General features: G+C 53.0%; 1 protein-coding gene across 1 annotated transcript; it reads left to right on the top strand.

Annotated features, from left to right (window-relative positions):
- Positions 1-687: 687 nt before the first annotated feature.
- On the top strand, positions 688-24524 carry FOXN4 (forkhead box N4). Its single transcript, XM_061170069.1, has 9 exons — positions 688-773; positions 14288-14433; positions 17419-17543; positions 17638-17751; positions 18059-18186; positions 18813-18909; positions 19819-20026; positions 22808-23200; positions 24265-24524. Exons 1-9 carry the CDS (start codon positions 688-690, stop codon positions 24522-24524), a joined length of 1557 nt encoding a protein of 518 aa, XP_061026052.1.
- Positions 24525-26298: the final 1774 nt, after the last annotated feature.

The raw sequence follows: 26298 nt of genomic DNA, 5'->3' as shown, positions 1-26298 counted from the left end.
AGAATCTAGTGGGTTTCTGTGTTCGTTTCAGCCTCAGAGTTTGAGAAACTTAGGGAAGATTTCTTTTAAAGGTTAAGTTTGTGTGCAGCGGGGGGTTAGGAGGTGGAGTGGGGAGTTGGATTGGGTTTCCAGCAAGGGCATGTGGCATTTTTGAAGGCATTTCCAGGGCGGGAGCCCTGCGGAGATTATTCCCTTTGCAAGTGGGAATTTGGCTCCCCCAGAGAAACATACATGACACGTCAAGCTGTCCTTTTTTGTTTATTTTTTCCAAAGTGGTCAAATCGAGCTGTGGTTGAAAATACTAGGCTTGGAAGGGAATCAGGTTTTTCTGATTCCTATTTTGCAAGTCCACATTATCCAAGACTTGACATTTGGATTCTAGAGTCTTCCTCTGCCCTTCCCCCATTAATTTGAAAGAACCTGGAATTTCATTCCATTCTCTTCATTTGCTTCTAAAACCCCGTAGAATTGCCCTGGGAAAGTGACCTGTGACACCCAGGAATCCTCTAGTACTTTTTTTTTGTTTATCTTTATTGGAGTACAATTGCTTTACAATTTTTTTTTAAAGTGTTCTGTTAGTTGTTTGAGCTCCATCCTTCTGAATTGTGGGAGAACTATGAGTTTTCTGCCCTGTCCACATCGTTGCTGATGGGAGCTTTGTTTTCTGCTTGTCTTTTCCCCAAGGAGATGATAGAAAGTGACATCTCATCCATGATGTCAGGAATTATTCGAAACTCAGGGCAAAATCACCACCCCTCTCCACAGGAATACAGGTGAGGGCTTCAACAATAACAAATGATATCTTTTTGAATTGTTTAAAGTGTTTATGTGCTGGTTATGTTTTCTGAAATTGACCAAGAACTATGGTTACATTAAATTCTGTGATTTTGCAGGAGAGCGAGAAGATTTTGGTTTCGAAGGTGGTCTCTCTGAGGGTGTGTGACTTGTAGCATGGGGCAATGGGACCACTGAAAGCCTGCAGTTTTTTGTCCCCTCCTGGGTGAGAGACTGGGCAACTGGGTAGATGTTAAGATGACAATAGCAGTTATTGCTTCTCCTCCAGTGGTCTTAACAGTGATCCAGGAAATGCCCCCCAAGAAAGGAGAAAGGGCTTGTCCAAGGTCACCAGCAAAGGGAGCGAGGAGGAGAAAAAGGAAGTATCCCAGCCTCTCTCCCTTGAGCCACTGAAGGGCTGCCCTGGTTCCCAGTGCCCCACCCACAAGGCAAGTACCGTGTCCATGGGTAGAGGGGGCACAGCCCAGATTGTGGAGTGGAGACAGGACAGGGGCTGGCCTGGGAAGAGCAGGCTGTCACGTCAGATCAGCCCTGTTTACCCAGGGGCTGTCTGACCTCCCGGGGCCACTGCAACTCACCAGCGGTGCCTTTGGGGAAGACCGAAGCCCCCAATTAGAGGGCGGCTGCTTCCCAAGGGCTGTGGGCCTGAAGGCTGCCTTCTGAGACCCGAATGAGGCCACACATTCAAACAAATATTTGCTGAGAGACTGCTGTGGGTGGGGCTGGGACCCCAGATGTTGGCCAGGCACACAGCAGTGTGTGGGCACCTACTGTATGCCCAGCTTGGGAGGCTGCTCAGATGAGCCCCCATTGTACAGGTGAGGAAACCGAGGCTCAGAAAAGTGAAATGGTTTTCCCAAGATCACACAACCAAAGACCTATGGGCTTCCTTTCTGCGCTGAAAGGGTTTAAATTATGGGAAGTGGGCTGGGGACAGCCTAAGGGTTAGGAGCTTGGCTCTTGAGTCAGTTAGAATCCCAGCTTCTCTGGTTGTGTGGACCTCTGAGCCTCGGTTTCCTCATCCATGAAATGGGGACAGAAATAGTACCCACTGCATAGAGTTGTTAGAAAGATTAAATAACAGTTTTAACTCTATCACTTGCCAACTATATGATCTTGGAAAAATCCTGGGGGTCCAGCCGTTCCTTTTCACATGGATTCAGGGCTGTTTTCTTATGTTAAACAGCATAAACAGAAGGCAGAATAACAAAATAATGACAACAACAATAATAATAGCTGGTGGTTTCTTAACCCTTTAGTACCTGCCTGCCCTGTGCCACAACCACCTTATGAGAGTAGCACTCTTGTGCCCATTTGGCAGATGAGGAAACCAAGGCTCAGTCAGATTAAGTAACCTTACAAGATGATGCAGGTAGTTATGGGAACAGTGGGGACTCGAACCCTAGGCTGTCCCACCCAGAGGGTACCATGGCCACCACCCCCATGCCCCACTGGTGAAGAGTGCATGGAGTTGGAACAGAGCAAGTTTCTCCACCACCTTACAGCTGTGTGACCCTGGACAAGTCACTGCCCCTCTCTGTGCCTCAGTTTCTTCATCTGGGAAATGGAGCAATGAAAGAGCCCAATTTGCGGGTCATTGGGAGGATCCTGTGCTTCCATCTAGAAATGGTGTTCAGCCAGGCCTGGGGTAGAGTGCTTTCTCATGGAGGGGAGATTTTATGATTATACAGAGACTCCCCCACCCCTTCCAACCACTCCCATTTTTCTCCCTGAATAATAGCCCAGGAGAAGTTTATGGGCTTCTCATTGCCGCTGCCACATCTCCAGAGAATGACTCTGAGGACCACTCAGGCTGCTAGTGCAGCCTGGTTCCAGCCCCCTTGCAGCCCTCCATGCAGCTGCCTGCCCCTCCATCCCCAGGGGCTGAGTTTGGCCGTTAAGTCTCAATGGCTGTGTGCAGGGAGGGTGGGGGCTGGGGGGGGGGCGTAGCAGCTGGAGGCTGCTGCCCTGTCCCCAGGGAGCTGTCGAGAGTCAGTGGCCAGGCCTAGACAGCAAAGGGGCAGGAGCATCCCGGCCTGCCTGGGGCTGAGGATCTCCTGAGCAACGGCTAACAACAGCTCGTGCTCGGCGTGGGTTAGCTGCTTTCGCCTTGGCTCAAAACTAGGAGGGAATCCACTCTTAGGGGTACTAGGAAATAATGAGAGCTATTAAGCACTTAACTGTGGGCTAACTCCTTATTTTAGAGGTCAGATCCAACAACCTCCTTTTACAGAAAGGAAAACTGAGGCCCAGAGCTGCAAAAGGAGGCAGGCTGCTAGCTCCTTGGAACTTCAGCTTCTCCCAGGGCCATGCGGCTCAGTGGTTATCATTACAGAGCCTTGTGCCGGGTGTTTATTCCCCAAACCCTCAGTCCCTCCTCTAATAAAGGAGGTGACTTTGGGCAAAACCCTTTCCCTCTCTGGACAGTGGTTTTCTCATCAGTGAACCACAGTGCCAGGCACACAGTAGATACTTAATAAATATGCATCGGATGGAGAGATGGATGGATAAATATCACATGAGAAATAGCACATTCACGGAAACTCAGGGAAGTTTCACTCTCAAGTGATGACAAAATCCTGTCCTGTGGACCAGGGCAGGCGGACACCACCTGCCTTTCCTCTTAAGCCTCCCACTACATTGAGTGTGGCGGATGGTTTACCCCCATTCCAGAGTGGCTCCACCCATCGGTTGTAACCTCCTTGGGTGAGGGGCTCCATATGGCAGGGGCAGTGACCAACTGAGCATCTTTACAACCCTGCACCCTTCAGGGTGTTCAGGTGGCCAGAATAGCTCCTCAGCCTACCCTCGGACAAAGAAAGAGAGGTAGCCTTCCTGGGGTGCAGTTCTCCTTTGGGGTCTTGTGTTTCCACCCCTAGAAACATGCACACAGCATGCCCACGCACACCAAGTCCTGAGCCAAGTTCTAAAAAGGAGAGTCTCTTTTCCAAATTCCTAATCAAATCATTTCACATTACCCTCACTCTTGGCCCAGTTGGGAATTTCTAAGCTTGCTAAAATGGCATTAGATTTTCTTTTTCCTGTAAACGGTTAGGAAAGATATTACAAATGATATGTTCGCTAAGTAAACAGCTCCATGAAATGTTTAATCCCTTTTGTGTAAAGGTTGGATCGTAAACAAGAACAGTTGGTAACGATGTAACAATTTCTTACTAACCATATCTCCAGAAGGCAGGTAAAACCTCCTGGTTATAATCATAGCGGACGTGTCTCTCTGTACTGCAGGGATGCTGATCTGACACCCCACTCCCCGCAGAGACAATATTTTCTTGGCAAACCCCTCCTAGTAGCCATGAAAGGCCAGAGGAGAAAAGAAAGAAATGTGGTTTGAGTACCTGCCTGGTGCCCTTTCTTACAGGTTATCTGATCTTATCCTCACAATTTCCCTCTGTGGTGGGAATTCTTATTCCATTTTACAGATGGGAAAACTGAGGCACAGAGATGTGAAGTGACTTGCCCAAGGTCACACAGCTACAAAGGCGTTGAGATAGGATTCGAACCCCAAACAGATGTTCCTTCTACTGCGCAATTGCTGTCTCAACTCTGAGAACTCCCAAGATAGGAAATAAAGGGTTAAATGTGGGCTCTGCACTGAGAAGGCAGGAGTAGACAAGAGAGTTAAAATTATTGAGTGATCTCAGGAATCTATGCCATGGGTAGATACTAATGGCACTAGTCATTCCCGGGGATGGAAAGACTGGGAGATGTTGGACTGGTCTGGGAGGGCTTCCTGGGGGAGGTGGTGTCTAAGCTGGGCGGGAAATGGATAGAGATTGGGGAACGCAAGATGTGTTGGAGCTGAACTGGGCTGGACTGGGGGGGATCCCTCTTCCCTTTCCTACTCCAGTACGTATGGAATAAATGCCCACAGGGTGCCTGGCCCTTTGGTGGGTGCTGAACAAAATAGAGGGCCTCTCCATCCTTGCCCTCCTAGAGTGGAAAGACTGGAAACATGTATAAATGAATCTACCTCATGGCAAAATGCTAAATGTTCTGCAGACACAACACAGGAAGGACCACCAGGGGTTGGGGTGACCAGGGAGGACCTCTCAGAGGAGGGAAATTTTAGGCTGTGGCCAGAAACATGAGAAAGAGCCAGCTGTGAATGAGTGCATGGAACAGCATTCCAGGCAGAGGGAACAGCATGTGCAAAGAGAACATAGAATGTTTGGGGAACTGAAAGATGGACAGGTTTGCTAGAGCAAAGGGGAGAAGGAAGGAAATGGCCAAGGGCCAGATCACGGCAAGGAGCTCGACTCTTACTACCCTGATGGATTTTAAGGACAGTGACAAGTTCTGATGTCCCTTTTGAAAGGTTGCTCTGAATTCTGGGTATGAAATCCATCCATTCCACAAACACTTGCCTAGCACTCGAGCCACATACTGTACCACGCCCTGCAGTGATTTACCTACCCTGAACCAGGAAGCAGGCCAGGCCCTTTTCTCACCTCTATTCTACACATGAGAAAACTGAGGTTCAAAGGCATTGAGTCACTTGCACAAGGACCCCCATTAGGAGTGGAGCCAGGACTGGAATCCAGGTCCCCCTGGGCTCACCCCATCCAGTGCCCTACTCTCCTGGCTCATCTTCCATCCCTCCATGGGATTAATTAACACGGCTGATCAATTAAGGATATTGTTAATTAATGTTATCAGCTTGGTCCCCTGGCCAGTGCAGAATGGCAGCCATGGACTCCAGTTGGATCTCACTTTGCCCAGGGCTACCACAGAGTCCCCTGACCAGTGGCCCCATCACCATGGAGGCAACTTGCAGCCTGATCCTTCTAAAAATGACGTGATAATCGTTTGCCCTTCCTGCTTACAACTTGATTTATTTCAGCCATACTGGCAGATCATCCAAGTGAAGAGGCTCCAGGGTGGGTGGTTTAAATCCCAGCTCCTTTGCTGACATGCTGTGTGGCTGAGGGGTATCCCTTCCTCTCTCTGGGCCTCAGCCATCCAATCTGTGAAATGGGTATGATAAATAGCCATCCCACAGGCCGTCAGGAGACGAGGGAGATGCAGACCTAAGAGGGCTGGCAGGAAGGTGGGCATGCCATGGGGCAGACTTCCCCTTCTTTGAATCCCTAGATCAATTAGAAAGTTCTCTCCTTGGACAGAGGGAACTTTGTCTGCCTGCCAGAACAGGGCCTGGCAGGTAGGAGTTCAGGAAAAATTTGTGGAATGAAGCTGGTGCTTCCTGAGTGTCAGGTACTCTGCAGGTTGCCCTCCCCATGGAGCCCACTTCACGCTGAATCCATACTCTTTGGAGGATGTTGACACTAATCTGAACCACTGGCATGCAATACACATTGATGTGCTGGGCGCCCTACCTGAACTATCTCATTCAGTCCTTACAGCCCCCTATGAGATGTGTACAGGCGTTAGCACTCCCATTTTACAGGTGAGCAAACTGAGGCTCAGAGAGGCAGATGACTGCACACAAATCTAACAACTACTAAGTGACTGAGTGGGATTCAAAGCCAGGCCTGGTGGACCCCAGAGCCTACACTTGTAACCAAGTACACTGAAATGCTGCAAAAAGAGAAACACGGGAGCCAGGACCCAGGCTTTCTAGCTGAGATGGGCTCAGAATGTAGCATTACGGAGGGCGGGCCTGGGCCTTCTGATAAACCCAGAACCTTCAGAGCAAAACTCATTACAGGAAACACAGGTAAAGTGATAAGCATGGAGGAAGCACTTGAGAAATGGCAGCCCCATTATTGCACTGACGAGAAAGGGTTATTACTCTGATGTCGATTTTCCCAGGGTACCACCTGGCTCCTAACCAGGGTCTGCCACCTCTCAGACACTCCATGCTGCAACCCCCTCAGAATGGGACTGTACCCTTCAGCATCCCACTCCCCGGCAGAGGTGGGCTGCCCACCTCTACAGTCCTCCACCCCAGGTGGCCCTGCAGGTGGTGTGTCCCAGTGGCCGCCCCATGGAGGTGCAAGGGGCTCAACCCCCTTGTGTTCCAGATGGGGAAACTGAGGCCTGGGGAGGGTCAGGCTGGAGGTGCTGGGGCCAGTACCTGGGACCACTGCCAAGAGGCTGCTGAGGTGGGTTCACCTGGCTTGGCCTCACCTTTCCTATCTGTGAAAGGGGATGATGATGCCCCTTAAGGGTGTGTGTGTGTGTGTGTGTGTGTGCACGCGTGCACGTGCATTTTAATAAGAAGAAGATGGATGTGGCTGAGCTTTGAAAAGAAGTGCCTCCTGTATGGGCGGGGAGCCGCGAGTGAACCCTTTTATTCAGAAAGGGACTCTGGAGTGCTACCTAGGTCTTTTTCTTTTCTTTTTGCCCCCAAAGCTTTCTATTCACTAATGAGGATCCCCTGCTGGTGACAAATCCTCCACTTGGTTTGAGAAGGATGTATTGCCAGGGGTCTCCTTTGGAACCCTTGAGGTAATAGTTTAACCTGCTTTTTCAGGTTGAACTGAAATCAGATGCTTCATCTGATATGATGCTTAGATGAACTGTTAATGTGTTCTCAACAGCCCCCTTAGGGTAGGTGCCATTATTATTATTATTATTCCCATTTTATATGCAGGGAAACTGAGGCCCAGGGCAGGTGATGGTCATACAGCCAGGAAGAGGTCAGGCCCGGGCCCGCCTGTCTTGGGGTTCACACCTGCTCCTAACCTTGGGGTGCTACTCTGCCTTCCTAGAGCCCTAGGGCCAGTGGGACCCTGAGGGAACTTCTACTCTGCCAGTAGTGCTTTATAGATGGGGAAACTGAGGCCTGGAGAGGGAAAGGGGCTTGCCCAAGATGTTAGAACTTTGGAAATGCAACCAGGGATTTACCTGCAGACTGCTCCCCTGAGTTACAGGGTCTTTGTGTCAAAAGGAACCTTGGAGGTTGCTTAAGCCTCATCTTTCATCCAACAGGGGCCTGACAGGTCATCCCTTGGCTCCTACTTGCATGCTCCCAGGATGGAGAGCTCACTACTTCATGAGTTGCCTTATATGCAGCTCCAATTTTTACAGAGCCCTTCCCCATAACTTCCTCACTGGTGGGAGGGTGGGGTGGAGGACTCTTTTACACCCAAATCTAATAAAACTCAAACTTCCATGAAATCAGCTCCTTAAATGTCCAAATCCAAATCAAATGTCCAGTTGTCTTAAGGCAAGGTAGAAACACCACAGATTGTTCCATCAAGACTGAAGAATGTTCCAGAAGGCTGCCGCCTAGTAGGATGCTTTGCGATAATGGGAATGTTCCACATCTGCACGGTCCACTATGGCAGCCATTGGCCACATGTGGGCACCAAGCACTCAAAATGTGACTGGCGTGACGAAGAAACTGAATCTATCATTTTATTTAATTTTAGTGAGTTTAAATTTAAATAGCCACCTGTGGCTTCCTATCGGGCAGCACAGTGCCTGGATTTTCTAGAACTCACAGAGCACATTTCTTCAACTGTTCCTTGTAGGGCAGGGAGAGAGGACAGTGGGGCTGTAGTCAACCCAGGCTCTGGCTGGGGGACCCTAAACAGGCCTGTTTCTCCTGGGCCTCAGTGTCCCTACCTGGCAAATGGGAAGGTAGTAATGGTAACATACCTCCCTGATCAGGCTCTCGTGAGGATGACGCGAGATCAGTTGTGTAACCCACTTCCATTAGGGACAAGGTGCACCCCAGGGGCTCACTCACCCCAACCTGTGTCCACAGGCTGTAATAAGATTAAATTTTATTTAACTATAAAATTAAATTACACTGAGCCTTTCACCCCTGCCTGGGCCCCGGGGCAGTGGGGGCGGGGCATCTAGACGGCTGGATCTGTTTGCTCACTTGTCCAATCTCTGAGTAATTATTAAGCACCCACTGTATGCCCGGCCCTGTGATGGGCTCTGGGTATATGGCTCCTCCCAGGGTGCAAGGGTCCTGCTTTAGCATCAGCACCCAGCAGCGAACTCGGCCCCTGTCCTGGCCTCCTCCCTGCCAGACCTGGGGCCCCCCCGAGATCTGGGAGTGCAGCCCCTGCCCTCCCTGGGGACATCAGCCAGGTTCAGAAGGTGGAGGCTTGTGGCCCACTAAGGGGCTCCCTGGAGCTCAGAGAAACAGGGGCTCAAGTGGGGGGATGATGACAGGTCCAGAGACGGAGAAGGGAAGGCATCCTTTGTGAAAAGAGAAGATACACAGGCGCAATGGCAGGTGCTGGAGGAGGTGGGAACATTTGGTATCCTGGGGCCCAGGGCCCGTCACACACTACATCCGTGTCAGAGCCACGGGGTCACCTGAGCTGGCAGAAGGGTGTGGCGGGGGCCATGGCTCCCCAGCACTGGGCGTGTGGGAATTACCTGGGCGCGGGAGCATGGGTTAACTGCTTTCATCCCCTGAAAGCCTGGCTCAGTGTCTTTAAATAGTGCTGGCACTGGGGACACAGGAATGATGGGTGAGTGAATGTGTGGGACGGAGACAGGTCTGCGAGAGATCTGGGGGCCCTGGATGCCACATCAGAGAGAGATGGGACAGGAGAAGAGGATGGACATTTACTAAGAGCCTCTTGTGAGCGCTTTGCCTCTGTCATTGTTATCCCACTCTGCAGGGGAGGAAACTGAGGCTCAGGAAGGTTTGGAAGCACATCTGATGTCACCAGGCAGGACAAGTGGGGCCAGGACTTCATCACAGGGTGCCACTGACACAATGACAGAGACAGAGAGACAGAGAGACATACACAGAGACAAACACAGAGATACCAGCAAGGAAAGAGTGGGAGAGAGTCAGAACAGAGGGACGGGGGTGAGAGGGTGAGACAGGGGGTGGGGCGCGGTGGGGAGAGTGGAGGGAGTAGATGGAAGGAAGGAGCTGTGTCTCTGAAGTTTCATAGTTTCATTCTCCTTGTAGCTTCCTCTAGAGGTGACCCTGGGTGGGGAGGCATCAGCGACATGGTGACCTGGGGCTGGCTCTCCTCCTCACCCAGAGATGCAGAGAGTGAGTAGGACAGGTCTTGGGAGATCCCAGGGCGATGGGGCTGGGTTTGCCTCTTCCTTTGCATTGCAAATATCCCATCATTTTCCAGCAGACAAGAAACCCACTCAGGAGACTGACACAGGGTGTCTCTCTCTCTCTCTCTCTCTCTCTCACATACACACACACACACACACACACACACACACACACTCCAGGGAATAATCCCAAACCCTCGCAGATGGCAGGATGGTTCACAAGGCACTTCGCCTCCACACCAGCAAGCCAGTCCCAGGCAGGTTATAAGATATTACAGCTCTTATTATCATTTGTGCCCATTTTATAGGTGGGAAAACTGAGGCTAGGGATTAAGTGCCTTTCCAAGGGCTATGGCTCAGAAGCCATGGTGGCTCCTGAACCAAGAAGTCTTTCTCTTGTCACAACTGCCAAGGATCCCATGGTTTATGCCACTTAAAATGAAGTGCTAGGAGAGAGCAGGAATGGGGCACACGGGGACACCTTGAATGAGGGAATTCTAGGCACTGGTTAGGGAGAGGTTTGGGGGACCTTTACATGCCACCGTGGAGAGGGGGCTGTATGCCTCTTTGCAGGGGCAGAGGAGGGTGGGAGAGAAGGGGACAGAGATGGTCAAGGCCCCGGGCCAGGCAGTGGGGATGGGACACTCCCATTTAGGCCCTAGAGCATCACCTCCTGGTTCCTGTGACACACAGTGGAGAGGTGCCTGGATGCCAGGTGAGCCTAGGGGGCAGCGGGACATGAGCCAGGTTTCGGGGCCCGCAGACTCCATCACAGAGCTCTGGGGCATCCACAGCCATCTCAGGAGACCAGCGGGGCCAGCCGGGCCATGTGCCAGGCACATGGAAGCAGGCATTCTGGCCTGAACTGGAGGGGGGACCAGACCACCCTGGGATCCCTGAGGCAGCAGGGAAACAGGACCTGGCTGCCCACCCCCAGAATGAGCAAGCAAACCCCCAAGAAGGGAGAACGGGGGCCAGGCCTGTGCCAAAAGTTGAACACACTGGCTCATCTGATCCCTGCAACAACCCAGGGAGATGTGGTCTGTTCCTCTCCCATTTTCCAGATGAGAAAATGGAGGCTCAGGGACCGGAAGTAACTTGTTCGAGGTCTCACAGACGGGGGGTCATAAGGACTTGAACCCAGATCCATCCAACCAAAGCCTGAGCTGCGCCAAAGCCCCTGCCACACCCCCTCAGGGCTGCCCTCCCCCCAGAGCTTAGGGAGGCACTAAAACACAGCTTCCCGGGCCCCACAGCCCCAGGGTGCGATTCCAGGGTCTGGGCTGGACCTTAGACTCTGCATTTGAACCAGCCCCTGGGTGATGGTCGTTCACACAGCCTAGCTGAGAGCCCAGGACTCGGGGTGGGGCATCTGCCTGAGACGACATCCGGTTCTCTGCCTGTGGTGCCGCAGGTACAGCCCAAGATGGCAGCAGACAGACCCAAATTCGAGTCCTGGTCGCAATTTTGCTTTCACCAGTCTGGCCTCAGTTTCCCCATCTGTAAAGTGGGGATGTCTGTTCCCTGTCCCTGTCCTGAGGCTATTTCTTCCCTGTCCCTGTCCTGAGGCTGTCTCAAGGACTCAAGGGGGCAGAGGACGGCTAAAAGTGCTGGATGTGACAGTCACTGTCAAGCAGTTCTCTGGGTTGGTGGCCTGGGGTCAGCCTGTTTCAACCGGCCAAGCAAGCATTTAAGTAGTACCACTGTGTGCTGGGCCACAGGGTGATGGGGGGCTCAGGGCCAGCCCTCAGCGAGCCGAGAGCCAGGATGTGGGCAGAGGGATGGCGAGGCAGGACTCACCGGCCCAGGGAGCAGTCAGGATGCAGAGGGGGTCCCTGAGCTTGGGGTCTGGGTGGCAAAGACTTCCTGGAGGAGAAGGTACTCCTGGGCTGGGAGGGGCCACATGGGGAGCCAGGAGCCCCTGCCCTGTTCCTTTCCTGGAGTATGACATTGGAAGCAAACTGCCTCCTTTCTCTCGGCCTCAGTTTCCCCATGGGTAAAATGAGGGGTGGGGTCAGGTGATGTCTGAGGAGACTTTGGCATTAAGAGGCCAGAAGACAGAGTTTGAAGTGAGCCTCCAGGGATGAGCACAGTTTGGGTGGGGGAGGAAGAACCAAAACGGCTTTCCTAGCATGGAGGTGGGGCCATGGGGTGCCAGGGGCAGGACAGATGCTGGGGCTGCTGCTATGAGGGAAGGGGAGGCCCAACAGGGCTTACAAACAGCAGGAAAAAAAGAAAAGAACGATCAGAAGAGCACCATTAACTCAGCCCCTACCACATGTGCAGCTGTGTGCTAAGCAGTTACGTTATGTGATTCTCACTCTGGGGGAAATAAGCTCAGAGCATTTGCGAGCTCGGGGCCTCAGTTTCTCCATCTGTAAAATGGGCATGTCATGGAGCCCAGCATCTGGCATACAAGAAGTGCTCAGTAAATGGAAGCCGCTAGTGGTAGCTGCAGCAGGGGCAGGTCTGTGTGACCCCAGAGCCCAAAGCTTTGATGTATTTCCAGTCCCCTGAGGACTTGGCTAATATTATCATTAACATTAATATTGATATTAATGACGGCAAAGTCAGGCATGGTTCCAAGTCTTTTCATGCAACAATACGTTTAATCCTCAGCATACCCTATGTGATAGGAACTATTATTTAGCCCCACTTTACAGATCAAAAACTGAGGCTCAGCGAGGTTAAGTCAGTGGCCCCAAGGGCCACTGGTAAGTGAAGATCAGGATTAGAACCTAGAGTCCAAGCTCTTAACCAACACATAATCTAACAGATTCACCCTGCCACCAGAGATCCTGCTCCGTGGTGATGCCCAGGAACCTGGTGTGTTTACAAGTCCCCCACCACCATTCAGGGGGCTCTGATGGGCCCCCCTCTTGAGAAACCTGCCACCAGGGCTTCATTTCCACTCCTCCCTGAGGCCCCAGCGCCAGGTAGAGCAGCAAGGGCACTGGGGAGCCACAGCAGGTTACTGAGCAGGAGTGGAGCTCATACCACCGATGCTGGGAGGTCGGCTGGCCGTGGGGTGAGGAGGGGCCTGGGTGGGGGCTGGCCAGGCTCCCCTGACAGCGGGCGGCACATCAAGCCCTGCCCCTCAGCCTCACCCCATGGTCTCCACGGGCCGGACGGGACAGATGGCATCGCCCAGGCCTGGCCTGTGGCTGTCACTTGTCCAGATGAGTTATGAGTGGGTCAAATGGGCGGCAGCCGGGGGGGCTGTAAAAACAATTGCAGGGAGACCCCAGTACAATGGGAGCCACGTGCCATGGGGGCAACAGTCGTTTGTCACACAATGGGCCGCCAGGGGACAGCAGCCGGGCCAACTGCTGCTACGGACACGGACCAGCCGAGTTTTCAAATCGTTTCCAGGCCCTGTTTTCCTACGAGGCAGCCAATCACCGGGGCAGCCGTGTGGTCACCTGATGCCAGCTTGGTGGGCTGAGGGCCCAGGCCCGGCTACAACCGAGCAGCGGGTGCCATGGCAACGCTAATTGTGGCCCTAAAACACAAGGAAAGAGAGAGCGGGAGAGATGGGAAGGAGGGGGGAAGAGAGACAGAGTGAGGGAAGGAGAGAGAACACAGGCTTGAGGCAGCCATGCAGATGGCAGGAGGGGGTGGAGGCTGATGCCCCAGCTGGGTCCACGGTCACGTGCATGAGAAAACCACAGGCTGCTGCTCTCTCTCTCTCTCTCTCTCTGAGGCCCCAGGACACCTAGTTTTGAAACCTGGAGTTTAGAATTTGGACGGTGGGCCTCTGGGCAACAGACCAGAAAGCGCCTGGCCTGCGGGGCCGCAGGTGTGCTGGGTGTGGCGTGGGCTCCTGGCTGGTTTGCAGCCACATAACACGGGCAGGATGCTGCTGTGAGGCCCGGGGCCCTCGAGCTGTGGGGCGAGCATGACTTCAAGGGCACCGGGGAGCCATGGTTACCCCAAATTGGGGTACCTGCCTGCTGTCCTCGATGGGCAGACTTTTTCTTTCCACAGAAAGCTATGCTTTTGCTTGTGAATCAGTTGAGGGTTGGTGGGTGTGGGTCCTAACTGGAACCTCCAGGGGCTACCTGGGGTCACGGTGAAGAGTTCAGGCTGGGCTCCCAGCCCCACCCCTTCCTGTTCCGTGTGGCCTTGGGCAAGTGACCCAGTGCCCTGAGCCTCAGTCTCCCCATCCGTGAAATGAGAATAATAATAACACCTGCCCCATCAGGTGACGGGTGTTCCGTGGGTTAATACCTGTGAAGGACTTGATTCAGTCCCTGGCACGTAGTAAGTGCTCAACAGACGTTAATGTTTATTATTTGGGGGTAGGGGCTAAGTAAGACGTGTTAAGTGAATAAAGGAAGGGAAGATTTGAGGGTGTGCGATCTGGCTGCCAAAGGGGGATCTCTGGGGGTGGGCAGATTGGAGGATTAGGGTGGCTTGGGGGAGGTGAGAGGCTAAAGGGGGTGATTCCAGAGGTAGGCGAGCCCCTCAAGAGCTGGCCTGAGCTCCCCGCCCCTGCCCGAGCTCCTGCCCCTCCCCGCAGGCTCCTGGCCACCACCGGCGATGATGACCTTCCCGGGGACCTGCAGTCACTGTCGTGGCTCACGGCCGTGGACGTGCCGAGGCTGCAGCAGAGGGCGAGTGGCCATGTGGACCTGGGTGGCCCCAGTCCGCCGCACACGCACCCAGGTAGGCGCGGGGGCGAGGTGGGGTGGCGTGAGGGTGGTGCGGGGGAGGGGCGATGCCCAGCACTGCCATCCACCACTGTGTGACGTGGCCAGGTCACCTTCTCTCTCTCTGGGCCTCTGTTTCTGCCTCTGTAAAATGGGACTAACTCTACCTTCCCCAGGGGGATGTGGTTTGTTCATATGCGCATCACTGTGTGCCAGGCTCTGTGTGAGCTAAGTTTTCAGCAGCAAATAAAGACAGACCTTCCCTTACCCCTGTACATCTTGAACACCTAGAGCAGTCAGCAAACGACAGTCTCCGGAACCAAATGCAGCCTGTGGCCTGTGGCCTTTGTGTTAAGAATGCTTTTACATTTTTCAAGGGTTATTAAAAAACAAAGACAGATCACATGGCTGGCAAAACCTAAAATATTTGCTGTCTGACCCTTTACAGAAGTTTATTTCATTTACCTCTAAAAAGTGAAGAAGTACTTTGAGGGGGAGGAGGGGAGGAGAGATAAATTAAGAGTTTGGGATTAACATATACACACTACTATTGATATACATAAAATAAACAACAAGGACCTACTGTATAGCACAGGGAACTATACTCAATATTTTGTATAACCTATAAGGGAAAAGAATATGAAAAAGGACATATATATATGAATCGCTCTGCTGTACACCTGAAACTGACACAACATTGTAAATTAACTGCGCTGCAATTTTTTTTTTTTTTCTTTTTTGGTGGCACCGGGTCTTAGTGGTGGCAGGCGGGCTCCTTAGTTGTGGCACGTGAGCTCTTAGTTGCGGCATGCATGTGGGATCTAGTTCCCTGACCAGGGATCGAACATGGGCCCCCTGCATTGGGAGCACAGAGTGTTATCCACTGTGCCACCAGGGAGGTCCCTACGCTGCAATTTTAAAAAATGATTATAAAAAAAAATTTTTTTAAAGTACTTTGACTTCTTCAAAGAAAGTGCTGAGCTCAGGACCTGGCACACAGTAGGTGCTCAGTAAATGGCAGCTAGTTGCAGTCAAAGCAAGAGGATTAAATGTTTAGGGGCACAGAAAGTGTCAAAGAAAAACAGTCAACAAAAACAATCACTGCAGTACATGCACTAGGCAGACTTCCTTCCCCAAGACGGAGGATTAACTGTACACAAACACTGGGTTTGCTTCTGTCCTCTTATGAGTGGTTCTCAAGTTCCTATATTTTATAAAGCTATATTCTTAAAATAAAATACAGATGCTACAAGCAGGAATATATTGTTCTCACAGACTTCTGTATTTCTGTGCTAAAATTAATGGAATCAGATTTTTAGATAAGTGTAATTTTCTCTCCAGCAGACCAAGTTGTTAAATCTGAATTGAATGCCTGTCAGTGATCAAAAGAAACTCAAAAAATGGACCAGAGAGAGGCTTTTGGTATTTAAAAATAAATATGCCGTGGTAATTTTAAGCTAGAAAAAAAAAATCACCACAGTACATTAAAAGTACCCGTAGTTGAAAAATTAATGCCTAGGGTTTAGTCTTTCTTTCTTTCTTCCTTTCTTCCTTTCCTTCCTTCCTTCCTTTCTCTGTGCTGCGCGTGGCATGTGGGAATCTTAGTTCCCCGACCAGGGATCGAACCCACTCCTCCTGCAGTGGAGGCACAGTCCTAACCGCTGGACTGCCAGGGAAGTCCCCAGTAGTATGTCATTCATTGGACAAATTGTTCTTGGCCAAGTAGCAGGGGTCAGCAAACTTTCTGTGGAGGGCCAGTAAATATTTTAGACCCTGTAACCCAGATGGTCTCTGTTGAAACTTTCCAACTTTGTCACTGATGTGCAAAACCAGCCATACACAATATGTAAGTGAATGGGTGTAGTGTGCCAATAAAACTTTATTTAAAAAAACATGCTGTGGGGCTTCCCTGGTGGTGCAGTGGTTAAGAAGCCGCCTGCCAATGCAAGGGACACTGGTTCGAGCCCTGGTCCAGGAAGATCCCACATGCCACGGAGCAACTAAGCCCATGCGCCACAACTACTGAGCCTGCGTGCCACAACTACTGAAGTCCGTGTGCCTAGAGCCCATGCTCTGCAACAAGAGAAGCCACCACAATGAGAAGCCTGTGCACCACAACGAAGAGTAGCCCCTGCTCGCCACAGCTAGAGAAAGCCCATGCGCAGCAACGAAGACCCAACACAGCCAGAAATAAATTAATTAATTAAAAAAAAATGCTGTGGGCCAATTTGGCCTAGTGGCCAATAGTTTGTCAATCCCTGATCTAGAACCCCAAGGGGACAGCTGTGTGACCTTGGGCGGGTGCCTTCCCCTCTGAACCTCCTTCCTCATCTGCAACGAAAAGATAATAAAACTGCCCTCATGGGGTGTTGTGAGGACTCGATGCAGAAAGTACCTTGCACACAGTAGGTGTTCCGTAGATGTAAACTGTGAAATAAGAAAGCCCCTTCCATCACTGCACACCTCCTGCGTGCCTGTCACTATGCCAGGTGTTTGGAGCCCTGAGTCACATAAAATATGGTCCTGGCTCTGAGGGAGCTAAGGATCTGGTCAGACAGAAGGACAAGGCAGACAGACCAAAGCACAAAGGATGAGCCCAGGTGGCAGCCAGAACTCAGAGGAGAGCTGAAGGCCCCAAAGCAGGATCATCTTGTACATCAGCTTTGCTTGATCGGAGGTGGTGGCTACCTAAAATCAGGCTGGTGCAGTGAGAATCTGTGATAGATTAGCAACGTCTGTCACAGGCCCAGCACAGGAGAAGGGGGGTACATCTGCTATCCCTGAGCTAATGCTTGGCAGAAGAGCAGATAGGGGCCCACAGCTGGTAGGAACCCACTCTCCACCACTATACCCAGAGAAGTAATTTGTCAAGTACCTATCATATGCCGGGCCCCAAGGGTGGGGCATGGCTCCATTCTCTGGAGGTGCCCAGGGACTGGGCTGTCCCTGCCCGCAGCCACCATTCCCCCAGCCTGGGCATCTCTGTGCTTCCTTTATCCAGGTGCCTTGGCCAGGGCAGCTGACCTGCACGTGGGAGCCGCCCCAGGTCCCCTGCTCCACGGCCCAGCTGGCATGGCCCCCCAAGGCATGCTGGGTCTGGGTCACCTGACCAACCATGGAGCCAGCGTAAGTGCCACCACAGGGGTCAGGGAGGGAGGGGGGTGTCCGACAGGGCTGGAGTCCCCCCTCGATCCTCTGTCTCCTTCTCTCCCGGCCCCAGCAAATGAACCAGTTCCCTGTGGGGGGCCAGCCCGCATCCAGCCTGCAGGACCCACCACAGCTGTACTCTCCCACCTCCCAACCACAGTTCCCGCTACCCCCGGGTGTCCAGCAGGTACCGGGGGCTTGGAGGGGCCCTGGACTCAGAGGCAGACACTCCTGACTTGGACTGGCTAGGGACTGTTCTGAGCCTCAGTTTACCTACCTGGAACATGGGAATAACATTCTTCACCATGTCATGGGGTTGTTCATTCGGCTCCCCCGAAAACCCTGCGGTGGGCGGAGACAAGACGGTCTGCTGCGGTTGTAAACCCTGCACCTGGCTCTTTGAGATGGGGTGGGGTGGGGTCATCGTGAGTGACTGATGCTCTCTCTCACCGTCTCTCTCTCTGCCACTCTTCCCCGTCCCCACCCGTGGGAAGTGCGCTCCTGTGGGCCTGTATGGTTCCCCGTTTGGGGCACGGCCTCCCTACCCCCAGCCCCGCATGGCTGTGCATTCATCTCAGGAACTGCACCCCAAACACTACCCCAAGCCCATCTATTCATACAGGTGAGGTCCAGGGCGGCTGGGACTGTGGGGACCTCAGGGAGGAGAGGGGTGAGGGCTGCCTTGAGGGCACCTCAGACAGCTGGGTGTGGTGGCCCAGGCTTCCAAGGGGGAGGCTTTGGGGAGTGGGGAACCCCCAGGTGGGACCCGTTCTTAGGAAGGACCGTCATGTGGTCAGCCAACCCCCAGGGTTGAGAACCCACCCCAGACACAGAGCCCAGCACTCCACTCTGTCACTCACAAGCTGTGTGGTCTTGGGGAAGTGGCTTGGCCTCTCTGAGCTTCAGTTCCCTCTGATGTAAAAAGTCATCAAATAATAGTATTATGTACCTCACAAGGTTTTGGGGAGGGGGGTAAGCAGCCTAGTGAAAGTCTAAAGGCCCATTAGTTATGGGAAACGGATAGAAAGGAGGAAAAGACAAGGTTTCTCAAATCGGTACCAATGGCTGAGCTCAGGGTCAAGGTCAGGGGGTGGGAAAGACAGGGCCAGGAAAAGGTATCAAGAGCTAACACTATGTGTAGGGGCTGGTACCAGTAGGGTTAAGCAGGGACAGCTTCCTGGCAGAGGAGGCTTGGGCTGTCAGCCTGAGATGACTTCATGCCTGGCCTGCCCCACATTTTGCCTCCAGCTGTCTGATCGCCATGGCCCTGAAGAACAGCAAGACAGGCAGCCTGCCCGTGAGCGAGATCTACAGCTTCATGAAGGAGCACTTCCCCTACTTCAAGGTGAGGGGCCCAGCCAGGGTAGGGATGTTGGAGTAGCTCTGGCCTCTCCCTGGCACTGCCAGAACCCAGGATTGGCCCCGGGCCAAACGGGACCACCCTTTTAGTCCCCTAGTTATGTCCATAGACACCTATAACGTGCACTCACACAGACATGGGCCAAGAAATCCCGAAAGAGAAGGGGGCATTTGAGCTGGGCTCTGACGGATGAAGAGGACTTCACCAGGCATCCCAGGGGGCAAAGGGTAGAGGTCCAACCTAGTTATTCAGCACAGACTCAGTAAAACATAATGATGCTAAACACAGACTTGGTGAGAACCTTTGCCTCTCTGAGCCTCAGTTTCACCCTCTGTGCCTCAGTTTCCCCCTCTGTAAGATGGGGAGAATGATACCCAGCTGGCAAGGTTAGTAAGGATCTGCATGTAAAGGCACTGGCAGCTCCTGGCACCTGGCTGACCATTAGTGAGAGAGAGACAGAGACAGAGAGAGAATAAAATGAATAGGGTATGAGGTGCATTGCAATATCTGGTTACCTAACAGTAAAGTATGAGCATTTATAAAAATGATCGGCATTTAATGCACTCGACCAGTTATCCACATATTAGCATCATCTTGCTTGCTTCCTGAGTGGGAGAGAAAGAGCGGGAGATCTGGCAGCCCTGGGCCTTGTCCTCATGTCTTAACCACTGCCCAGAGCTAAAGTGCAGCTGCCCCTTTAATCAGGGCATGGACCCTCCCGTTTGCCACAGTTTGCCCCGCTGCTCTCTCTTGTCTTCCCGACTCGAGGTTGAGCATTGGACACTGACATCGTTCCCCTGCCCCTCTAGCCCTGAGTCTGAGATCCCCAAGGAGAGAGAGGGTTCAGAGGGGCGTCCCTGCAGGGGTCTCCCACGGGCCCATTTCTCCCCACAGACGGCTCCCGACGGCTGGAAGAACTCAGTGCGGCACAACCTGTCCCTGAACAAGTGCTTTGAGAAGGTGGAGAATAAGATGAGCGGCTCCTCGCGGAAGGGCTGCCTGTGGGCCCTGAACCTGGCCCGCATCGACAAGATGGAGGAGGAGATGCACAAGTGGAAGAGGAAGGACCTGGCCGCCATCCACCGGAGCATGGCCAACCCCGGTGAGGCCCGGGTGCCCCGCCTCACACACACACACACGCACGCACGCACACACACACGCACACACACACACACACACACCCGCCCGGCATCCTGCATGGCCAACCCCGGTGAGGCCCGGGTGCCCCGCCTCACACACACACACACACACACACCCGCACGCACACACACACACACACACACACACACACACACACCCCAGAGCATGGCCAACCCCGGTGAGGCCCGGGTGCTCCGCCACACACACACGCACACACACACACACCCGCCTGGCATCCTGCATGGCCAACCCCGGTGAGGCCCGGGTGCCCCGCCTCACACACACACACACACACGTACGCACGCACACACACACACACCCGCCTGGCATCCTGCATGGCCAACCCCGGTGAGGCCCGGGTGCCCCGCCACACGCACGCACGCACACACACACGCACACACACACACACCCGCCTGGCATCCTGCATGGCCAACCCCGGTGAGGCCCGGGTGCCCCGCCTCACACACACACACACACACACACACACACACACACCCCGGAGCATGGCCAACCCCGGTGAGGCCCGGGTGCCCCGCCTCACTCACACACACACACACACACCCGCATGCACACACACGCTCGCGCACACACACACACACACACACACACACACACCCGGCATCCTGCATGGCCAACCCCGGTGAGGCCCGGGTGCCCCGCCTCACTCACACACACACACACACACACACACACACACCCGCCCGGCATCCTGCATGGCCAACCCCGGTGAGGCCCGGGTGCCCCGCCTCACACACACACACACACACACACACACAAACACACACACACACACACCGGAGCATGGCCAACCCCGGTGAGGCCCGGGTGCCCCGCCACACACACACGCACGCACACACACACACGCCCGGCATCCTGCCCATCCCACAACGAGCCCAGACACCATGGCGGGGACATGGGCGCCTGGTGACTGTCCCCCCTCCCCTCCCCTGAATACACCTCTCCTCTCCATCCCTACGTGGTGGCTGGTCCATTGAAGGGTCTGGTCAGAAACATGAAAAGCTGTAGAATCTCGCTAACAATCCCAGTTTCTCCCACAGACATGTCGAACGAAACAACCATGGGAAAGCACGGCTTCCTTACCTTTCTTACCACATCAGTACAGATTCCCAAAGTAATAAAACAATAACACCCAGTGTGGGCTAGGATGTGGAGAAATCAGCAGCATCATGTACAATTGGTGGGAACGTAAGCTGTGAAACTTTTCCAGGGCAAAGTAATGTAGCGAAAACTTGCAAACTTGGTCCTCCAATTTGGTCCACTTATTCTACTCTGGCAGTTTATGCTGAAGAAATCAAAGATTTGACCAAAAGGTTTATGAACAAAGTTATCCATCATGAAGTGATTTCTGATAGTAAAAAACTGAAAGCAATCTAGACAACCTGCAATAGGGGATTATTTAAATAGATATAATGTTATACCGTGCAAGTATTAGAGATAAAAATATTTTGGGAATATAAAGAAATGCTCCCAATACAATAAGTGAAAAGAGGCAGGTTATGAATCAATATACACAGCATGGTCACATTCTAAAATGCGTATATATCCACACCCATTTGTGTATATATATGTGTGTGTGTGTATACATATATATATACATACACACACATACACTCACACATATGTATATATCTATAGACATACATGTATACACACACACACGCACACACACGGACTAGAAGAAATATACCAAAATCTTTACTGTGAATGGAGAGACCACTGATAATTTTTATATTCTTCACATGTTTCTCTATTTTCCAAATCTTCTACCCTGTTCATGAATTACTTTTAGATTAGAAAAAAATATTGTACCCGCTTTTTTTTTTACTTAAGAGATGGAAGCTGGGGACATACAAGTGACATATGAATGGAAAGAGTGACATGGGAGGCTAATGCCACCCAGCCTTAGGAATATTTGGCCTGGCCCTGTGAATATCATCGTGTTTGAGGTTTGAGTATCAAGGGGGATGGGAGTCTAGCTCAGAGATGAACAATTCAATAAGATGGGGAGAAAGACCAGAGCAGGGTCCAGTAGGCCCTCAGCTGAGAGCTCTGGGGTCTGGTTCGAGATCCAGGGCCCGTCCTGACACATATTTGGTGTGAGCTAGGACAGGCCATTTCACCTTCTAAATTCAAAGTGTCCTCGTTTCTAAAATGGGTGCAACCCAAATAGATCTTGGGACCCTAGTGATCCAGTCTCAAAACTGTGTTGTAGTCAATGAGATACAAGCCAACAACCAAAAATAATTCAAGAGTAATTTGCATCTTGTTTCTATCCAAGAGCATTAAGGAGGATCCAATTTTCAATCCACAGCAACGCTTCGTGTCTCTTTATCAGCAGGGAGTGGCTAGGACCCCTTGTATGTTAATACATGTTGTCCCAATCTCGTGGGATTTGTAATCTCTGCCTTACCTCCCTCTCGTAGGGCTGTTACGAGGTTTAAGTGAAGTCCTAGAGTTACAGGATTGTCCCATAAAACACTGTCCCCATGGGAGGAGCCAATGCTACCTGAGATGCCCCTCATTCCTCAAAGTCCCTATGTAATCTGATTTCATTCCATTTCCACAACCCCGTGCAGTGTGTGATGCCATCTCATAGATGAAGAGACTGAGGTCAGAGTCCAAGAGGCTTGCTAAAATCACTGGGATTTGAATCCAGGCCTGGGCTGGGGCCCAGAAACTGTAGGGTGGCTTCTGATGAGTGACCTCTCCCACTTGCCTGCAGAGGAGCTGGACAAGCTGATCTCGGACAGGCCAGAAAGCTGCCGACGCCCCCGCAAGCCAGGGGAGCCTGAGGCCCCCGTGCTGACCCATGCCACCACGGTGGCCATGGCCCACAGCTGCCTGGCCGTCTCCCAGCTCCCACCCCAGCCGCTGATGACCCTGTCCCTGCAGTCGGTTCCCCTGCACCACCAGGTCCAGCCCCAGGCACATCTCACCCCAGACTCTCCTGCCCCGGCCCAGACCCCACCCCTGCATGCCCTGCCGGACCTGAGCCCCAGCCCCCTCCCCCAGCCCACCATGGGAAGGGCACCTGTGGACTTCATCAACATCAGCGCTGACATGAACACCGAGGTGGACGCCCTGGACCCCAGCATCATGGACTTCGCTCTGCAGGGTGAGGCTGGAGGAAGGGGGTGAGGGGAACAGAGGGGGGAGGGGCAGGCTGGGGGAGGAGCAGCCCGAAAGGTCAGGGAGGGCAAGCGAAAGGAGGGCAGTCTGCATTTATCCCACAGCTCGTCCCTTCAAAAAACACTTCCCAGCCACATAATCCTAGCAAATTACAGCAAGCATTTAGTTAGCACTTACGGTATACCAGGCCTCGTGCCAAGCACTTCAGAGTCATCGTCCTGCGACAGTCCTGGGAGGCCACTGCCATTTCATATTCCCATTCTGCCGATGAGGAAACTGAGGCCAAGAGAAGTGAAGTCACTGGCCTGAGGTCGCCCGGCTAGTAAGTGGCAGAGCTGGGATTTCAACCTGGGCCTCTCTGACCCCAAACTTTCAACCAGTAACTGCTTCAACCTGCATGTGCCAACCTCGTGCCAGGTCACACTCTGACCCACATGGTCATCCTCAATACACGGGGAACGAATGAATGAATGAATGAATGAGCAAGGGGAGTTCAGGCTTCAGTGGAGGCTCATAAGTCATCCATTCACTAACACTGGTGCGCCTACTGTGTGCCAGCCAACGGCCAAGAAATCCTCTGCCCTCAAGGAGTTGCGTGTCTAGTGAGGGAAATGGACAAGGTATCAGGTTAGTTAGCAAGTTAGTCAGTTATAGCTGTGAAATGGGTATGTGTGAACTGCCCTGCTTCTCCGCCTGGATTATCGTGCAGTTAAAACGTGCTGGGAAAATCATGGTTTTGTCCCCTGGCTTTGACCATGATGGTACCACTTAACGAGGGCCGAGCATTTCCCACTCATCCCCTAGTTTCAGCCTCTCAATCCTAGGCGGTGGGTTCTCTGATCATCTCATTTCCTCCCGAGGAGCCCAAGGCTCCGAGATGGTAGTGACGTTCCCAAGGACGCCCAGTGGAGAGGGAAGGGCCGGGATCGCTGCCTCCTCCATGCTGTCCTGCGACGCGTGACTTTAAACACCACACGTGGTCTTTGCCTCAGCCCTAAGACGGCCTTCGAACTCGGGTCCGTTTGACATGAACGCTCTTGTCTTTGAAAGGGAACCTCTGGGAGGAGATCAAGGATGAAGGCTTCAGCCTGGACACACTGGGCGCCTTCGGAGACTCCCCACTGGGCTGTGAGCTGGGGGCCTCGGGCCTGACCCCCGTCTCCGGCGGCAGTGACCAGTCCTTCCCAGACCTTCAGGTGACCGGCCTCTACACCACCTACTCGACCCCGGACAGTGCGGCCACGTCAGCCGCCAGCTCCTCCTCTCAGTACCTGGGTGCCCCGGGGAACAAGCCTATAGCCCTGCTCTGAGCCCACGGCCTCGCCTGCCCCAGAACCTGGGCCCAGGAAGGATGCTCACCGAGCCGGGTGTTCCTGCAAGAAAGGCCCCTCACCCTCCCACAGGCCTCTGAACCGTCGCTGGGGCTGCTGGCCGACAGGGCAGCAGTTGCTCTCCTCCCTGACCTCCACGGGAAGTTTCTGGGGCCTCCCCAAGTCGGGGGGACAGAGGAGAGCGGACAAGCCTCCCCGCCTCCCCCACTCTAGATGCTCCTCCGAGGCTTGAGACGCGCGGCCTAGCCGAGCTGAGAACAAGGCATCTCTAGACTGCTTCCCCAGTCTGGCTCCCAAACAACCTGCAGCCCACTTTGGGACGCGTTGGTGTGCCATGGAAACACCCCAGGGGGAAGGCCTTTAATTTATTATTCTCCTAGGATGAAACACCTGCCTTAGCCTCCGGCAGACAGGCCCTGAGGCTGGGAGCGGGGCTGGCAGACCGTACAACTTCCCTTGGACCGGAGCAACTTGAACTCTGAACCGGGCGCCCGCCCCGCTGGCCTCCGGGCCCCCTTCTCCCTTAGTCCGTTAGGGTTTCACAGAGCGAATCCCTGGGCCATGCCGGCCACTGTGACCGTACGTACATTTATTTATATTTATTGGAGCACGTCCACGCCACTTCTTCAAACCCAGCCCGTGGCCCCTGGAACGAGACTCTGTGGTCCCTCCCTGCAGCCCAGCGATCCTAACTCCTAAATTATCCGCGCATCACGTCTCCAACTGGCTCTTAAGCTCTTTGCAGCCTTGGGCTGCTTTTTAGAACAAGCAAGCACTTTTGATACTGTGAAGCATCCTATTTTTTAAAATCAGAGACCAGATATTTTTCTAACTGTTCAGTCATGATTCGAATCTCTTGCCATGTGTACCTAAAAAGAGAGACACCCTAGTTTTGAGCTCTGGGGGCTTCAAGTCAGGATGGGAATGGGACGAATGGCAGGGGGCTTTTTGTACTGGAATTGAAGACACCCCTGATGGAAAGAAAGTAAACTGTGAACCAGGTAATAGTGAGTGGGGCTGTAGCGAGTGGGGCTGTCGAAGCCGCAATGCAGAGTATTTATGGGCACTTTTTGGCCTGTCTCACTGCCCCGTGACCTTTTTTATGTTTTTTTCCCCCCTCTTGTTGCCAGTTACTGACTTTCCAAGTGGCAGGTTCTGCAGACAGTCGGGTTAGAGGGGACCCAGGTGAGTGGGCTGGGACTAGAGGAGGTAACCAGGGATCGGCCTACGGCAGCCGCTTATACCACTGTCCTCTTCTGACCAACTGGATGTTGGGTTCCTACATCTGGGAGTTCCTGAACCCTAGAGCCAGAATTTTCTGATTAATCCACAGCCACCTGGGAGGCTTGGTGTTCAGGCCTGTCTCAAAGGACCATCTCTAACTTATTCCTAATTCTGGAACTTTCCACCAAGCATCACCATCGTTACACACAGCTCAGTGCTGCCCGTCTGACAGGCACTGCTCAGCTGCTTTGTGTGACGTGACCCGCCCCCCGCCGATAAGATGTCTGAGTCATCAAGGAAGACATGTGTTCGGGTGATGCCAGGACTGTGTACCATAGTGGTGGAGAACCGTCTTCTGTCAATAAAGGCTGAACGCAGCTCTGTGACTTGGGTGGGTGGGTGGGTGGGTGGGGTTGACGGGGGAGGGAGGGGTAAAGGACAACAGCGCCCCTCGCCCCTCACAGCGGAGACACCCCCCTTACAGATGGGAAAACCGAGGCCCAGAGAGGGAACACTGAACCCAGGTCTT

The sequence above is a fragment of the Eubalaena glacialis genome, chromosome 15 (assembly GCF_028564815.1).
Source record: "Eubalaena glacialis isolate mEubGla1 chromosome 15, mEubGla1.1.hap2.+ XY, whole genome shotgun sequence".
Classification (NCBI taxonomy): Eukaryota; Metazoa; Chordata; class Mammalia; order Artiodactyla; family Balaenidae; genus Eubalaena; species Eubalaena glacialis.
This window is presented reverse-complemented; position numbering and strand designations above follow the sequence as displayed.

Coding starts and splice junctions, on each gene's coding strand:
- FOXN4 (XM_061170069.1), top strand. CDS start 688: ATGATAGAAAGTGACATCTCATCCATGATGTCAGGAATTATTCGAAAC. Junction 17,752..18,058: donor TACCCCCGGGTGTCCAGCAG/GTACCGGGGGCT, acceptor ACCCGTGGGAAG/TGCGCTCCTGTGGGCCTGTA. Junction 18,187..18,812: donor AAGCCCATCTATTCATACAG/GTGAGGTCCAGG, acceptor TTTTGCCTCCAG/CTGTCTGATCGCCATGGCCC.